The 19,385-nt window shown below is 38.1% G+C and overlaps 1 protein-coding gene across 1 annotated transcript in view; it reads left to right on the forward strand.

Annotated features, from left to right (window-relative positions):
• Positions 1-19,385, forward strand: part of LOC136871679 (retinoblastoma-like protein 1) — a 114,231-nt gene that overhangs the window by 19,240 nt on the left and 75,606 nt on the right. Inside the window, exons 3-5 of the mRNA XM_067145177.2 lie at positions 2,621-2,796; positions 5,604-5,820; positions 12,065-12,277. Coding sequence (XP_067001278.2) covers positions 2,621-2,796; positions 5,604-5,820; positions 12,065-12,277 — 606 coding nt within the window. The remainder of the gene's footprint in view (positions 1-2,620; positions 2,797-5,603; positions 5,821-12,064; positions 12,278-19,385) is intronic.

Here is a 19,385-nt window from a genome sequence, read left to right on the forward strand (position 1 = left end):
GAATTGTGAAAGATGGTTTGGAAAATCCTTGGTAACTTGTGAGGAAATGGTCACTGGCAGCAATCCTGGGCAAGTAGAATTCTTGGAAGTTACACTAATTAGAATGCAAGATGACCAGTATGAAAGGTTTGAAAAGATACCTGTACAGAAGAATTAACTTCATGGCTACTGCAGTATTCCTGTGAACATTTTCTTCCTTACTTTACCTTGGACTAGGAATAGTACTTACAAATATTCAAAATGAATTCCTGTATGTCTTTTTTTTTTTTTTTGCTATTGGCTTTACGTCGCATCGACACAGATAGGTCTTATGGCGACGATGGGATAGGAAAGGCCTAGGAATTGGAAGGAAGCGGCTGTGGTCTTAATTAAGGTACAGCCCCGGCATTTGCCTGGTGTGAAAATGGGAAACCACGGAAAACCACCTTCAGGGCTGCCGACAGTGGGGCTCGAATCCACTATCTCCTGATTACTGGATACTGGCTGCACTTAAGCGACTGTAGCTATCGAGCTCGGTCCTGTACGTCTGCAAATGGTTTTAGAAGAAAGGATGACATAGTTCAGTGTAAGAAATAGTGTTGTGTCTCCGCAAAACAAGTGGATGAGACTAATGGTGATGTCCATTGTCTGGGGTTTGAGGTGTCCGCTTAAATGAGGCTTATTTAACACATGTCTTATGCCTGTTGTACACCATCAAATTTTTGTTTCAATTAAATACTTCACAAGAAAAACTGTCAAATCTTATCAAAGATTGTTTAACATTGCTAAAGGTTTGAGAGGATTTGGCAAGATTTGATAGCATTTTGTTTTAATAAAGAGGAAAGACAAACACCAGTTGTGGTTCTTGGACTAGCAGTGGGATAAATTGTTAAAAAGAAGAGAAACGTGCAATAAACCATAATTTTCATGGGGAAAATATTAATGTGGTTATCTTCAACATGTGTGTTGCAATGTATTTACTGCAAAAACATCATGTGCAGAGGTTATTTTATATTTCATTTACCCGCATTAATCTAATATAAATTATAGCAATGCAATGGAAATTCATATCTTATTACATTAAAACATTAGGAATTCCATAATAATAATAACTAGTGGACCCGTACTGCTCCAAAGCATTCATTATAAATAGGTCAGATTACTTGTCCTGATATGCTTGTCGTAGTCATATTGTTTTGCCTGCCTTTTCAATGGTTTTATGAACATTTAATAAGAAGCGCGTTGTGGTATGCTGCAATTCGTAGTCAGAATTCAGCCATTCCGACATCATCATGCCATCTTTTTGGTAAAATTATATTCATATATTCACTTTCTTATCCTGCAGTTATTGATTTAAAGCTTGGCATTGTGTCATAAAAAACAATGGTATTTTTAATCGCAGTTCTTCTATATAGAACAGTTGTCTTGTGAGCTCATAGGTTAGTCTCTAAGGAGCATTTTTTGCTAGGCAGAGAACTCTTTTAAGATACAAGGCCTTCACTCTTTCTAGTATAGCTAGGTAATCCTTCAGTAGGTGTTCCCAGGTAATGTCTACAGCGTATGTCATGATGGGGTCTGTTTGTACGTAGACTTTTTTATCTTAGCCGCATGTAAGTTATTATGCTCTGCATCTGTTGAATATATTTGGAAGCTGGGAAAGGTTAGAGAATCAAAGAGTATCTAGCAGGGAATAGTATTCTTCCGTGCTCACAGGAATTGTAAGTGTTAGTCGCTTAGCAACCTGCTAAGTACAGAATGTATTGCGGGTCAGGGTAAGCCTTTGCCTGCAATTATTGGAGTAATCATTTAATGATTACTCAGAGTTGGCTGAACTTTGAGATGTACCAATGTCTTATGAATCACCAGCAGGTCGGGTAATTCCGGAGAGAATAAAACAAAATTGAAGTAAATCAGCCCAGTAGAACGGATGGACAGATTTGCCAAAGCTGTTTTTAGTGAACTTTTAATATATAGATAATAATATGTGAAGATCATCATGAATCAAGCATTGCTGATTTTGTTTACTTACAGGTTGCTTTACGGTAATAAACATAACAGCTGGTGACTTCATTGAAATATTTATCTTGCAGTCTCCTTGTACTCTGTCGTTTTATTCATTTTATTGTGGTACTCTACGGATTCCACTGAATATGTGCAGGGATGTGCCTCATACTCGGCAATTAACACACACACAACATCCCTCAGTCATGAAGACAAAGCCATTTTTGTTAATTTGATTCCCAGCATGCCTAGCGTGCACCGTTAATACTCAAATTCCATTGGTCAGCTCTGTCTGCAATTCATTAATCGATAAGAAACTTGTTCTCATTCACTTTCAAGACTTTTGAAGACTTCTCAAAACTTCTCAAGTATTGCAAGCGATTTGACAAGTAAACTTGTAAAGTATTGAAAATTCTTGTGAAGTCTTGAATTTGGCAAAAGTTTGATTGTGTACAACAGGCTTTATGTATAATAAAATTGGTTCAGTGGAGAAAAGTCTGTTGAACAAAGGTGTCTGTTAGGGCAGGTTCAGCTGTATGTATGTAAAAGTTCTGAATAAGCCATTTGATAGACTGTTGAACATTACTAATTTTTTAGCTATTTCTGCTCTTCACTTTTGAAATGATTTTGTGTTATATAGATCCAGCAACATTTAGACCCATCTACTCCCTTTACTGGGTGGAGGAACCTCAGTAACAAAGAAAATAATCAGAATATTACTCCAGTATCAAGAGCCAATCAGAGTGAGTGCCGTCTGCAAAGTTTGTTCGCTGGCCGACTTTCGAGTCCAAGTGAAACACTCTCCGAAATATTCAAGTACGTACTTCAACCTGTTATAGTTCATTTTTCAGACCCTGTCTGTTCTAAATACTTTTTCAGGATGCTTTGTGTCAGCGTTTATTACCATACTTGAATTTTAAATTGTGGGAAAACTGAATTAGTATTGAATAATTTTAATTCAAACCTCATTTTTTTGACAGGCTGAGTGGCCGTAGCCTTATTTAAGGTACAGCCCCAGCATTTGGCTACTGTGAAAAATGGGAAACCACAGAAAATCACCTTCACAGCTGCTAACAGTGGGATTTAAACCCATCCTCCCCAAATGCTAGCTCACAGGTACGCAACCCTAACCCCATGGCCACTCGCTCAATAGCTTGAATAATGTAATATTCGTAATCAAATTAAAGGGTTTCCTTCGGGGAGCTCAATATTGATTTAAAAGCCTAGGGTTGTATGTTCTTTATCATGTAACTGGAAAACAACGGTCAATGAAAACTATTCTTGTCAATTGTTCGTCCTTTTCCATTACTTATATTTCTGTCACTTGCATGCTGTTATGTTAACTGTGTTTTAATAGTAATAATAATATTATTATCATTATCAGAGAATAGGGGCTGCCTACCCAAGGTGGTTAAGGCATGCTCAGTTCTTCTGGAAGGACATGGGTTCGATTCCCCATCAAGAAGTCAAAAAATGTTAAAACAAGATTTCTACTTCTGGACCAGCACATGGCCCTAAGGTTCGCTTAGCCTACATCAAAACTAAGTATGAGGTTTGTACCAGGAGGTACACCTCATCGCCGCGCATTCAAAATTAGCGCCTTAATGAACTCCTCTATCGATCAAAAGGTGAAAATGATACCACATGAAGTTGGAACTTTAATCAGAAGATGTCACTACTAAAATATTAAGTAATTGTGTTATTGTGAAGTTTCCTAAACTGATTGAATTTCTCCTTGTTTTGTTTCGCTATACATCAAGAAGTTTGGACATTTTTCCACAGATGTCACTACCAAAAAACTATGGTCACACACTTTGGTGCCAGAAAGAACAATTTGTTATTGAAAGAAATTTTGTGTTTATAGGTTTTCTTAACTTTCATTTGTACTAGGTTGGTAACACTTCCTTCTTATTCCGCCAGTTTTGAATCTGGCCAATGAAAAATTTCTGTAATTAATTTTCAGCCTATCACAGGCTTCTTGTTCGATTTTGAGTGTAACTTTTGGGTTCGACCAATAAAATTGAGAGGGTGCGTACGGATTAGCCCAGAATTCTCTTGAACCTTCACTGATGGGTATATAAGTTGTGGCTTTTCAAGTTTCCTTGTCAGTTGATTGTCTACAAGGTAATCTACAACGTAATGGTAATCTACAACGTACTGGCCACATAAATTCAATCTTTTTTGCTGTTTCCGAGCTCCCCTTCATCTTGGTTTGAGGTGACTACGATTTAGCGCTGTCACGATCCACAGCCAACATGTCAGTCTCGCAGGTCGGGATAGTATCTGCTGTTCACTCAATCCGTCGAACCCCGTTCGCAGTACGCACACATCGGCACCCAGTGTTCCCTTCACGCTGCTCCAGAACACTCCAGGTTCTCTTCCAACAACCAGCCTCAAGGGACACACACACACGACATCAGGGAAACAGGAACGAGCCCTCGGCTGCAACAGGCAGATGCTCCATCGGGCTGCACTCTCCCAGGCCATCATTGACTGCGCTCCAGCGAACTCACTCTCACTCTTACTCACTAACTCCATCTCTCACTCTCACTGACTGACTGACTCCAAGTTACTCCTCTCGTTATATACCTGCTCGGGGCCTTCCAGAACAGTCTGGATGCTAGATGTACCCAGCAACCTCGCGAGATAGAAGACTCCAGATTAATCGTCAAGTAATTTCCGTCGCCCCATGTGGCGCGACCACGGATAGAAGAGAGAAGGGCCGGCCCAGCACTTAAATGTTGCTCGCGATTGGCGCGGTCGAGCGTAAGGGAGGTGGGGCGATGGATAACGAGCTCGGCGCGTAGCTACTTGGCTTGGCGGACGCTATAACCATTACAGTATATATAAGATGGAGATGGAGACCAGTGACATCACGTAAGCACATGTGGATAGAGTACACTTGAGTCCAAAATTTTTGCTGCAGCTTTTGTAACTGGAGGACAGAATAAGAATGGTGACCATTGTTGAAAAGTAGATTTTATTGTGTGATAAAGCGAGGGTAGAGATACGCAAAAGAGGTGAAAGGGGGGGGGGGAAGAGAAGTCTTTCATTAAGGGAGGGTTTTTCCTAGACCTGAGCATTGGTTGGTGTCCAACTTTGGGCAAGAGGGTGAGAAGAAAAGAATAGGTGGTGAAAGATTTTATCAGTGAAACAATCATCAAATGCAGTTTGATGGATGTAGGTGTGAATGGTGACAGGAAAATCCACATTATGGGTTTTGCAGTCTCCTATCTACTCTTTCCCTTTACCTCACAACAGCATATAGTTTTCAGCATAGATCGTCATCATTCTTACTCTATCCTCCACTGACAAGGACTGCAGCTGAAAATTTTGGAATTTTGTGTTTCTTTTACGTATATTCTATATACGCATGCTTGCATGGTAAATTTATCTGTTCTTACCATACGTACATTGCTCTTTTTAGCTCTCTTACTTGAGCATTTTTGCACATATATTTATGAAATTTGAATTGACCACTTCTTTCCATTTTACACTGTAGGTTTTGATGAAACTCAAAAGTGAACCAAGATTCAAGACACATTTTGCCACGAGCTGTATGTAAAATATTGTATTAACCTAAATGTGATCACTTACCATAATTATTCCATTCCCCTTCACAGGTCTTGTAGCCGAAATCCACAAGAGAAAATTGAAGAACTACTAAAAGGAATGGGCAAAATGTTTTGCACTCGTCTTCAGCAGTCAAATGATCAAACTGGTTCTCCCACTGACTTTCCTCAGCAGAGGTTGCAGTTAGCTGAAAGTCTTTTCTACAAATTATTGGAAAATAGTTTAGTCAAGGAGAGGAATAAGAAGCCTCCAGGTTTTGACTTTAGTGTAAGTAGTAAAAGTAATATAGTTCTGTATTAATTAACTACTGCCTGCAAATTGTACGACTGCTGAAGGCTATTGTCTTTGCTAGTGGTTACTCTAAATGATACAAGCAAGTTGCTTTACGTCGCACTGACACAGATAGGTCTTATGGCGACGATGGGATAGGGAAGGGCTAGGAATGGGAAGGAAGCGGCTGTGGCCTTAATTATGGTACAGCATTTGCCTGGTGTGAAAATGGGAAACCACAGAAAACCATCTTCTGCCGTCTGGGGTTCGAACTCCCGAATGTTGGATACTGGCCGCACTTAAGCGAATGCAGCTCTCGAGCTCGGTACTCTAAATGACGTTCTCTTAGTATCATATGTACCTCATCATCATCATCATCATCATCATCATCATCATCATTTTCCAGCTCCAGTTTCCCAGGTGTGGTGTACAAGCGCTCGCCACTTCCTCCTGTCAAAGTATAGTTTCTGTCCCTCTATGTCCTCCCAGTTGGCATTTCTCTTGTTGACCTTTGATTTCACTGTGTCTATACATCTATTCCTTGGTCTCCCAACTGGCCTCTCCCCTTTCACTTCTGCGTCAAAGTAATTCCTTGCTCTTCTTGTTCCATCCCTCCTCATAACATGTCCAAAACATTGTTGCCTGCATCTTCTTATAAACTCTGTAACAGGTATTTTGATGCCAGCCTCCTTCCTGTTTGCTTCATTCCTAATCTTGTCCTTCCTGGTCTTTTGGTTCATCGGGCAGGTTGGCTGTGCAGTTAGGAGTGCGCGGCTGTGAGCACGCATCCTGGAGGTAGTGGGTTGAAACCCCGCTGTCGGTAGCCCTGAAGATGATTTTCCATTTTCACAACAGGCTGTACCTTAATTAAGGCCACGAGCGGTTCCCTCTCCTAGGCCTTTCCTGTCCCATCGTCGCCATAAAACTTATCTGTGTCGGTGTGATGTAAAGCAAATTTTAAAAAAGTCTTTTGGTTCATTGTTCTGATGAATTTCATTTCTGTTGACTATTTGCCTTGTTATGCAGGGCACATGTTTCGAGTCCATATGTGAGAATTGGAATGAAGTAGGTACTAAACATGGTCAGTTTTGCTTTCTGGGGTATTTTATCATCCCAGAGTAGATTTCTCACTTGAAAATAAAATGGAGTAGTATTCCTGAGCAGTGGACATCCTTTGCTTTCAGTGTGTAATATGTATTTGATTACGTTGTCAACTGTATGATACAATTGCTTAGATATCTACCTTCAGACCATATCTTGGAAGTTTGCTACCATATAAGGGTACTTAATGGTGACAGCATTAGCAACTAGAGTCCTGCACTAACTGATTGAGAAAGCTCAAATTGCCAACCACTGTGGATTTCCATGTCTTGTAGGCAGCATGCCAAACATTTGTGACTTGCACACTGCATGAATGTTTGTGTCAGAGCAAATTTTTAAGTTCAGGTATGAAATAAAACCAAAGTATGACAGTGTACTTCAATAATCAATCTGTATAATATAATACAGTGAAACCTCAATAGTTTTTGGAAGGATCGGGGGGGAAGCGGAAGAAAAATCCGAGAACAAATTCAGAACATCAACAATTTAGCTAAACATCACAATATTGAAATATGTATTATAACCTTACAAAAACTCCCCAACATAAATTACATTAGTAAAAAATCTCAAAACTTTAAATTCAGTTTTACTGGGGAGACTTACAGTAGTCACTTTACTGTGAAAACTTCTTTCAGGACAGCTGCTTTGATCAGCCAAGCTCATCAAAAAATATGCTACTAAAAACTACCAAACCAAGCAACAATCAATCACAAGTAGATTTTTGGTTCTCTAGAATAATACATTTTATTTCCCTTGTCACCAGTATATACTCAGCAATTCTCAAAATTTCTTGAATGCGTTCTATTTGATTTCGCCTGTCACTAATCACAAGCCACAGATCAGAAAAAGAATCATCAAAACTCGAGAAACTGTGGTTTATTTGTGACGCTAAGCTTAGCTGTGAAGCTCGTTGAGACACTCGCTGCACAAGCCACTACAGATGGAAAAGATTACAAACTCTTTAAATGTTATGCTGCTCATTTAAAACTATTGTGGTATTTATGAGGATATTTTAATGTAAATATCCCCATCTTATATTTGGGCCATTACAGTAGTAACACAAGATTTCCCGTTGCTTTACATATGTAAGGTGCAGCATCTCTTTAGGTTTCGAGAACACAGTGTTATATAATGGCTGATAGTGCAAGAAATTCTAGTATATCACTGAACACTGCAGCAACTGTGAATCGTTCACCTTAAGTTACATACCAATAGCAAGTATGGCATGTAGGCGAGAACACCTTAGTTTTTCCTGTCCCTTGAAAATTCTTATATTAAACTGTGTACGAGGGGGGATCAAATATAAATGGGATTTAATTTTTTAAATTTAAAATCATTTATTGAAAAACACAAGGCAATTACAATTTATTTTTCTACATAGTTTCCTGCTTTGGAAACGCATTTGTCCCAGCAAATGGGCTATTTTTGATGCCATCATCGTAAAAAGAACAGGGTTGTGTCACCAGCCAGTTGCGCACTAAGTTTCCATACTCTCATCATCTTCAAATCGTTTGCCCTCCTAGAGCTTCTTTAAGCGGTGTGAACAAATGGAAATAGCAGGGCAATAAGTCTGGGCTGTAAGGAGGATGATCAAGTGTAGTCCAGTGCATTTCCTGTAGCTTGGAGACAGAGCTGCAGTATGGGGCCGCGCATTGTCGTGGAGGAGGATGACCTGTCGAATCGGTTGGTCTTGTCTTTTGTGGCAATACGCAACCGTGGCCTTGTTCAACAGCTCACAGTAGTAAGCAGCATTGATTGTGCGTTGCTCATGCAAAAAGTCAATCAGGAAAATGCCTCGCTGATCTAAGAAAACGGTTGCAGGAACCTTGCCAGCTGACAGTCGAGTCTTGGCTTTCACTGGTGCTGCCTCCCCTTTCCTCCGCCACTCCTTACCGGCTTGTTTGGATTTGGGAGTGTAGTGGTGGACCCGTTTCATTGCAGGTGACGATCTGACTAAAAAGTGCATCACCTTCTCCCGCGAACCTTGCTGTAAGCCTCTGACAGACCTCCAAACGTCTCAACTTCAGATTTTCAGTCAAAAGGCAAGGGACCCATCTGGAACACTCTACGGAATTGTATGTCGTTTGTGATGGTTGCTTGATAGCTCCCATAACTGATTCTGACTTGTTCTGCAATAACTGATACTCTCACCCATTGATCGTCGTCAGTAATGCCTTTAACCACACAAATGTTTTCGTCTGTAACGCTGGTCTGAGGACGGTAATTCTGATGCTGATTTTCCACATGTTCTCATCCTTCCTTGAACGTTTTATGCCAGGCAAACACATGTGTCCTTAACAATGTTTGATCACCAAACTTTGCAGTCCATCTCTGGCAAATTTCCACCGCTGTAACTCCTTCACGAGCAAGAAATTTTATAATTATGCGTTGCGCAGTGGAGGGAGACCTAAGACGAAACGCTGGTTAATAGAGCAAACGCCTGAAAAGCCTTACATCCAATATGTTTTTGACATCGTGAGCATTAGTGACGAAATGTTGGGAAATATCTAACAGCATGCTTTCCCCACTCCTAACGGTCCCGCCTAAGCATAGCAGAAACGTGGGGCCAGTCCTACCAACTATTGATGTTCAGGAACAAAAATCCCATTTATATTTTATCGACGTTTGTATTATCCTTTGGTTACAGCGAGAACTCTTATTACTGATGGATCAGTTATTCGAGCGAATAAGTGTGCGTTATTTTTTCCGTTATCGATATTTATACACTCCAGCAATTATAGATTATATTGAATGCAATCCATCATCTTCAATATTGTTTTCTTTCCATGTGCACTAGCGAACTCTTTTCTCAACGTTTGAAGATGATGTTAGAGTCTATTAGTAACACCCATGGACTGGTATTCTGTAAATAAAATTTGAAATGAAAGAGGAGAACATATTTTCATAATAAATGCATAAATATCATGGCCACAGTTGTTCATTCGTTACAAAATAAAGGCTGAAGTAAACGATTGCTTAATTTTAATGCTATATACTGAAATTAAGTAAGAATGTGATATACCAGGTGTGTGCATAAGTTTTTGCCGGTTTTTGTGGTAAATAAAACATGTAATTTTCAATGGAAATTCATTATTTTTTAAAAAATTGGCCATCGGCTTCTACACACTTCGCCCATCTTTCAGGTAAGTTGTGAATACCATGCCGGAAAAACTGCTGGTCTTTTTCGGCAAACCATTCATCGAGCCATTTTCCAACTTCCTCGAAATTGCCAAAGTGCTGCTCTGTGAGCGCATGCCCCATTGATGCGAAGAATTGATAGATGGCGCCAGGTCAGCGGAGTACGGCGGACATGGAAGGATGTCCCATCCAAGCGATTTTAAGGTGTCTTTCACTGGTTTTGCTGTGTGAGACGGCGCATTGTTGTGTAACAAAATCACTTTGCCATGCCTTCTGGCCCATTCCTTTCGTCTTTCGATCAATACATGATTTAAATTAATCATTTGTTAGCGATAGTATTGTGCATTAACGGTTTAGCTGGACTTCAAGAGTTCGTAATGCACAATACCGCTGTGGTCCTACAAGACACAAAGCGTGGTCTCTTGCTACATTTAAATTGTCGAAACCATGTCTCACATGTACTAATCGATGGAGCGTGTTCACCATATGTTTCTACCAGCAAACGATGACTTTCCACAGCCATTTTTCTTTTGATTAAATAAGAAAAGCAATGCGTGCCGCAAATGTTCGTTTTCAGGCACAAACGTCGACATGATCACTGAACGTTACAACACAGACGCTAGTGTTTGGCGGACTCAACTTGTGTATGTTGGTAGGTTAATGTAAGACGAACAAACTGACGTATGTGTCAAATTCATACGCTCTGTACTATTCGCTGACACCATCTCTTAGTGAAACCGGAAAATACTTATGCATACCAACTGGTACCTCAAGATAAGGCAGAGTGCATCACTAATTTCAGAATTAGTTTATATTTTCTTGCATCTGGTTAAATTTCAGAAAGTAAATTTATTACAAGTAACTATTCTCATTTTGGCTCCGTATTGAAGATGATGTATATCACAAATATTATAATATTTATAGATCCACCTGTTCAACACATTACAATACAATCCACTATTTCATGTGGTTAAAATTTATACACAAGTATAATATATAAGTATACATAAATATAATACATAAGTATTATGTATAAATTTTAACGACATGAAATAGTGGATTGTATTGTATTGTGTTGAACAGGTGGATCTATAAATATTATAATAATATTTGTGATATAAGTAAATTTATACCGAGAAGGTTATCATTTCTCTACTGGCAATTGAAATATGATTTCATGATACATATACAGTTAGGTTACGTGACGCAGTCTGAATAAGAAAACTGAAACTAGGAATCAAACCTGGGGCCCTCTAACCCAAAGACCAGTATGCTGACCATTCAGTCAAGGAGTCGGTCAGTAGTACAAAACACCATGACATACCAAACCAAACCCCTTGGCACTACAGCCCTTGAAGGGCCTTGGCCTACCAAGCCACTGCTGCTCAGCCCGAAGGCCTGCAGATTACAAGGTGTCGTATGGTCAGCACGATGAGTCCTCTCGGCCGTTATTCTTGGCTTTCTAGACCGGACCATGACATACTAAAATTTTATATTTCTTTTTTTTTAAGAAATTAGGGAATAATGCTGACTCCTTGCATAACAGAATGAGGAAATGAAAACACAGAACCTCAAATTAGAAGGAAAATTAAAAAAACTCTAGCAGGTGATATTTTACCTTGAAATTGACATTTTGAGTCACTCTTGTCAATTGCATTGTGCTGCTGCAACACTTTTACAGTCTGTATCTGTCTCTTGTAATCAAATGCCTGTCCCTTTCTTTTTTGTATCAGGAATGGCATTAATCTCCACATGTCATGGAGAACAGCGATACTGTACTAATGGATGTTATGAAGATACATTCAAAGATTTCATGGGTAAAATTGCAATTACACAAATGTATGTTAGTTTATTGTTATGTGTACATTTTTATTGTTATTAAGTGATCAAAATAAGGAGCCATTATTATTTTTCCATGTGATGAAATATTCGGGATAAGAGAAAACATGGAGAGTATGTATTTTCTTTCAAAGATTTTAAACTGGCTGTACTTTCTTTTCAGGCTCTACTGGAACAAGACATTGTCCACCAAACGCTATTTGCGTGCTGTCTAGAAATTGTTATATATTTTTACAGTTCCCAAAAATCATTCCCATTCCCATGGGTATTGGAAGCTCTGAAGTTAGAGCCGTACTACTTCTACAAAGTGATAGAGATCATCATTATAGCAGCAGAAGACCAGCTTTCACAGGACATGGTTAAACACCTTAATCTGGTGAGTAGTTTTATTTACATATACTTCAAGTGATAACAAGAAAATAAGTTAAAAGACCCAGCAAAAATATCAATTACTGGTACTGCATTATCCTGAATATAAGATGGCCCTGCATATGAGGCAACAAGAAAAATTAATAAAAACTCTAATTACAATTGAAACTCTCCTAAAACTAGGGTAATTCTATAAGTTTTAAAGTAAATCTAAGAACAGAAGTTTTATTTTATTATTATTTGTGTATGGACACCGTTGGATCACGCAGCACTTTCTGGTCTTCCATATGGCTTTCATTTTTTCACCATGGGCTCTCTTCCTTTCTTCGTTCCGCTTGGTTCCTGGTTTCCTTAAAATTTCATTCTCTGGCTGTACTACCTATTTGTTTACTTTACGGAACAGATTTTTCTCCAGTATTTCTTATGTATCTATTTGGACTTTCTCCAGGTCCTTTTTGACTTCTTGGATCCATGGTAGACTCTTCTCCTCTATGCCATCATCTTGTGTGTGGGAGTCTTTGAACATGTCCATAAAATTTCAATCTTCATTTTCTAATATCTGCTGCCAGGTTGGACAGTTTCCCTGTTGCTTTATGAGATTTCAGTCTGTATCCATCTTCAGTTTTTCTGGACCAAGAATTTTCCTCATGATCTTTCGTTCTTCCTTCAGAATGTTCTCTAGATCCCCTTTTTGCTAGTTGCTTTACGTCGCTCAGACACAGATAAGTCTTATGGCGATGATGGGATAGGAAAGGAGTAGGAAGGAAGCGGCCGTGGCCTTAATTAAGGTACAGCTGCAGCATTTGCCTGGTGTGAAAATGGGGAAACCACGGAAAACCATCTTCAGGGCTGCCGACAGTTGGATTCGAACCCACTGTCTCCCGGATGCAAGCTCACAGCCGCATGCCCTTGACTGCATGACCAACTCGACTCGCCCGGTGAATCTCTTTTTTTTCTATTGAGTTCTAGCGTTAAAGTTCAGGCTTGATCACAGTATTGTAGTGCCTGATCTTTGTGTTTGTGGACATGCATTTTTTGTTGTTGTAAATATTGCATGTTTTATTTTAATATAAAATACTGGGGGCTTTCCTCAGTTGTATTATGCAACATTCCAACTCTGGTAAGAGCCGTCGCCACAGTTGCGTGATTATGGGAAAAGGCCTTGAATTCCTGAACTCGAGAGGGTAACTTGCATCTTCAGGGAGCAAGCCGTTAGCCTCAGGAATGTTCAGTTTTGCTCACCAGTTAGCAGCAAGATTGCTGAATAACATAGTGAGCCTATTTGTGCTTGTATTTCACATTCTGTTCAGAAAAAGAAATTTATTTTGTGTTGAGTGGTACAGTGAAGTGCAGCGTATATTTGTCGCGTGATAAGGTAGCTTGGATTAGGAACATAATCATGTGAAATTAACTAGCGTGGTGCATATTTGTCTTGTAATAGTCTATTCATGGATATGGAAAATATCATGAAATTCCTTATTAATGAAGACAAAATTAAAATCTGTCTTATGCTGTGTAGTTCAGGAACTTAAGGGACTTTTTCTATAATCATACAACTGTTGTGATGGCTCTTACCCAAGAAATCACGTTAATGGCTTGCTCCCCAAAGGTGCAACTTATCCTGTGTAGTTCAGGAATTTAAGGACTTTTTCTGTAATCATGCAACTGTTGTGACGGATAGAAATCACATCTCTTTCACAAGGGATAATAAATAACATTTTCAGTGCTAGGAAAAATGTCAGTGCTAGGAAAAATGTGATCATAGTACTGTAAGTAGTAATAGCAAAAATTTGTGATGCAATAAGTGAGATATTTTAATATAGATTTAATAAATGAGAATTGGGACTTCGAATTTATGATTTATTAAACGGGAAAATGTGTTAATGAGGAACGCACTAACAAGATTTCACTGTAATTAGATTTTAATAAATAATAAATAAATTTTAATAACAGCACCACACCAGACTGAACTGAGCGAAGTGACGGTGGACGCATAACATAAGGAATGGGAGTGTATAGTGCACACGACCAAGTAATGGATGACAAAATACGTCACAATACATGGCCTCCTTCTCATGAACTGATCATCCCATTAACCTGGGAGTTGTGCTAAATGAATCTTTGAACTACTGTTCCCAGTTCTTCTGCTCAAAGTTTCTGAGGCACTGATTAGCCTACTTTTCATGGCCTTGTGAAACAACCCTTGCAAATACAAGAATGTCACATTCATTCCATATAAAATGTTGAAGATCTCTTCTTCATTAGTAGATTATAAGGTAAATATAAAGTCAATGAATGTAGGTTACATTATTTTGAGTCTCTACTGTAAATGTTTGAAAATAATTTTAGCTAAATTATTGTAACAGTGAATTTTTTAAGAGATCCCTGTATTTTCTCAGCGCTCATGCCTGAATCGCCTCTAACCACTGGGTAAAGTGCCACTCAAATGTTCCCAGTCTCTGAGGGGTTAACACATATGAATCATTCCAATTGTTGAATGTGCTGTTGAAAACGTATGAGCCATATTACTCTTTGCCTGATTACACAATTAACAAAACAAAATACACAGGCTTGGGAACATTGTTGGACACGTGTACAAGGTCAGCTAGCAGAGATGTGTGTGCAAACCAAACAAAGGCCAGGATCAGGGAACAAATTGTGATGGCATACCGTGCCATATTCTTTCCTCACACAGCGTACGAGCGGGCAGATTGCCTGTAGAACACATCACATGCTGGAATAAAGCATATCTGATCACTCTGTATGTTGTTCACACAAATTTATTAGGTTGAGATGAGTGAATCATTACATGCATCAAAATTCTGCCATACTCATGAACACTTCGCTGAATTGGAATGTAAAAACTGCGTCCCTTTCTACAACATGAGGTTTACTGGTATACTAATAACTAACTTGATTTGTTTCACTTCAGCAATGAAATTCAGGAGAGAGAGCGAAAAGTTACCGGCACTTTCGCCAGTGCTGCGAGGCAGGTGTACAAGGGAAATTAAGGGAGGAGAAATTTGCAAATATTTCAAGCAACCATGGGTATCGTCCTGAGGAAATCTTCACACCAATTGGCACAGGAGTGTTGTATTTCACAAAAATCCTTACAAAGTGTCAGTGGTTCTTCAGTTACACCACAAGATCTAGTTTCCTGCGTAAATTTCTGCCGGTGAATGCTTCAAATTTTCCATGATGGTATTGTCATTCCTTCTCTTTTAATTGTGACGTCGTCAGTAGTCAGTACTTCATTAATACACTTTACCTTTAGTAAAACCTGCTATTTGAAGTTTATATCTTAACCTCTCTCCTTCCTTTAACACAGGGGTTTTCAAAAGCCATATTGTGCAGCCCACAAAAGCTTTTGAAAAATTATATATATTTTTAAGAAATTTGAAGAAAATGTACCAAAAAATAATTCACAGCTCATTCAAAAAATTATCTCAAGTCAGAAGTAATTCATCATTTAATATTATTTCTTGTTTTTAAGTATTCACTTGTTCTGAATAGATTAGTTTATTATTTTTTAAATTGTAAAACCCTCATTCTTGCGAGAGTATATATTTTCGTATGGATATCATTTTCACTTGCATGTATATCTGACGGGATTGCTAAAAGAAAATGGCATAACATGTCCAATGATCCACTGTCTCATTCACCAAGGAGCGTTTTGTGGGAAATCAATTAAGAAAACGGAAGTTTTTGAACTAGTGGTTACAATTAGTAATATGTTAAGAGTTGGGAATAGAGCCCTTTTGCATAGAAAATTCAAAGAGTTTCTGCTGGAAATTGACGCAGAATGTGGAGACTTGCTGCTGTAAGGTGGCTGAGTGCAGGGAAGTTCCTTCAACCTTTTTTTTTTTTTTTTTTTCAATTCACAAGGAAATCCCCGAATTTCTGAATAAGTTTGTCTCATCAGATACCTCAGAACTAGAAGAGAAAATTCAAAGCCCAGAGTTTTTGAAGCAGTCAGCTTTCCTAACAGACATGACAAATCACCCTAACACCTTCAACCTAAATCTTCAAGGAAGATACCACGAGGTGTCAGATATGGTGGAAACTGTTAATGGATTTCGAAACAAATTGAAAATTTTCAAATGTTCTTTAGAAAACAATGAGTTTACTCATTTCTCCTGCTGTCTACAATTAGCGGTGGAGAAGGACCAAGAAACCATACATTTTTCAGATTTCACTTCATACATTCAAGAGATCATTGAAGAATTCAACACACGATTCAAGGAAAATGAAATTCTGAAAAGCAGTATACAATTTCACGTGAATCCTCTTGGTGCTGCAATCGAGGAACAAGAATGACACCTACAACTTGAGCTGTGCGATCTACAAGCTGATACGTTCCTACACACAAGATAAGAAAAGGGATCACATTTTTTAAAACTGCTAAACAGTGAAAAATACCCTAAGTTAAGACAATTTGGACTAAAAATGACTTCAATGTCTGGGAGCACGTACATATGTGAAAGTGTTTTTACCTCTATGTAATCTATATATATAAAATAACTTGTCCTGACTGACTGACTGACTGACTGACTGATTCATCATCGCCGAGCCAAAACTACTGGACATAAAGAAATGAAATTTTGGGGATATATTCATATTAAGATGTAGGTGCTCGCTAAGAGAGGATTTTTTGATATTCCGTCGCTAAGGGGGTGAAAAAGGGGGTGAAATTTTAAAAAGAGTGTATCTATATCTCAAAACTTTAAAAGTTTACAGATGTAAAAATTGGTATTTAGAATCTTCTTTTAAAATAAGGATACACGTATTTTTTTGTTTTCTGAAAACCCCAATAGGAGGGGTGAAAAAGGGTGAAAATGGGGAAAAATGGGTTGAATGCCTTCAATCAGGATACCGGTACTTATATCTCAGAAAATGAAGATATTACAGACCTGAAAATTGGTACTTTTGATCTCTTTTAAAAAAAAGAAACACGTATTTTTTTGTTTTTGGAAAATCCAATTAATGGGAGGGTGAAAAGGGGGTGAATTTTTAAAATGAGTGAATCTATATCTCCAAACTTTTAAAGTTTGCAGATGTAAAAATTGGTATTTAGAATCTTCATTAAAAATAAAGAAACACGTATTTTTTTGTTTTCGGGAAATCGCAATAGGAGGAGTGAAAAGGGGTGGAAAAAGGGTTGAATGCCTTTAATGAGGCTACTTATATCTCAGAAACTGAAAATATTACAGACCTGAAAATCGGTGTTTGGGATCTCCTTTAAAAATAAAGAAACACGTATTTTTTGTTTCTCGAAAATCCAATTAAGGGAGGGGGTGAAAAGGGGGTAATATTTTAAAATGAGTGTATCTATATCTCAAAACTTTTAAAGGTTATAGATGTGAAAATTGGTATTTAGAATCTCCTTTAAAAATAAAGAGACACGTATATTTTGTTTTCGGAAAATCCTAATAAGAAGGGAAGAAAAGGTTGAAGAAGGGTTCGAATGCTTTTCATGAGTCTACTTATATTTCAGAACCTGAAGATATTACAGACTTGAAAATTGGTATTTGGGATCTACTTTAAAAGTAAGGAAACACGTATTTTTTCGTTTTTCGAAAATCCAAATATTGGGGGTGAAAAGGGGGGTGAAATTTTTAAAATGAGTGTGTCTACATCTTAAAACTTTAAAATTTACAGATGTAAAAATTGGTAGTTAGAATCTACTCTAAAAATAAAGGAACACATATTTTTTTTGTTTCCTGTAAATCCCAATAGGAGGGGTGTAAAAGGGGGAAAAGTGGGTTGAATGCCTTTAATGAGGATACATATATCTCAGAAACGAAAGATATTACAGAACTGAAAATTTGTATATGGGATCTCCTTTAAAAATAAAGGAACACGTATTTTTTAGTTTTTTGGAAAATCCAATTAATGGCGGTTAAACAGGAGTGACAAATTGGGGTGAATTTTTTGAAAGACTATATCTACAGAATATCTTGGAATCGTAAAATGTTACAGACGTAAAAAGTGGGTGTTTGGAATCTCCGGTAAATGTAAAGAAACATAGGTGATTTGTTTTTGGAAACTCCACTTAAGGGGAACTCAAAAGGGGTGAAATTTTGAAATGAGAATTTTTACAGTATATCTAAAAAACTTAACATGTTACAGAAGTGAAAAATGGTATTTTTCATCTCTATTAAACATAAAGAAACGTGTATTTTTAATTTTCGTAAATATCACCTGGGCGGAGTGGGGGGGTAAAAGTGACTGAAAATGGTGTTGAATTCGTTTAATTGGGCTACTGATATATCAAAAATGCAGATTTTACAAACGTGAAATTTGATATTTTCAATCTGCTTTAAAAGTAAAAATACACGTATTCTCTAAAAATCCAATGAAGCGGGGGGGGGGGGGGGGTGAAAGAATTGAAAAATAAATGGACTTAATTGTGTGAGAATACATACATCTAATAAAAACTAAAGTTATTACAGATGTGAAAATTCGTATTTGGATCTCCTTTAAAAACAAAGAAAAACGCGTTTTGGGCGGGAAACAATCTTGGAGGGCGGGAGTGTAAAGGAGTTGAATTCCTTTCATGAGGACACATAAATCAAAAACTGAAGAAGTTAGAGTCGTGATAATTGGTATTTAGAAGATCCTTTACTATTAAAGAAACAAGTATTTTTTTTCGGGAAAGTTCACTTAGGGGGGGGGGGGGGGGAGTAGTGTGAAATGAAGTGAAAAAAGTAAATTACTTTTATGGGGATACTTATATCTCAAAAGTGAAGGTAATAGACGTGAACATTGGTGTTTGGAATCTCCTTTAAACATAAAGAAACAAGCCTTCTTTTAATTTTTTTTTGGGGGGGGGGGGGGTGGCGGTAAATAAACTTAACGGCGGTGGGGTGTAGAAGGAGGTGAGACCAATTGATTTTACTGTTATTAATGTACTTATAAGGATCCTCCGTTGCTCAGGCGGCACCGCTCCGGCCTCTCAAAGCTGGGTTCCGTGGTTCAAATCCCGGTCACTCCATGTGACATTCGTGCTGGACAAAACGGAGGCGGGATAGGTTTTTCTCCGGATACTCCGGTTTTCCCTGTCATCAGCCATTCCAGCAACACATAATAATAATAATAATAATAATAATAATAAT

This window comes from Anabrus simplex, chromosome 4, assembly GCF_040414725.1.
Source record: "Anabrus simplex isolate iqAnaSimp1 chromosome 4, ASM4041472v1, whole genome shotgun sequence".
NCBI lineage: Eukaryota > Metazoa > Arthropoda > Insecta > Orthoptera > Tettigoniidae > Anabrus > Anabrus simplex.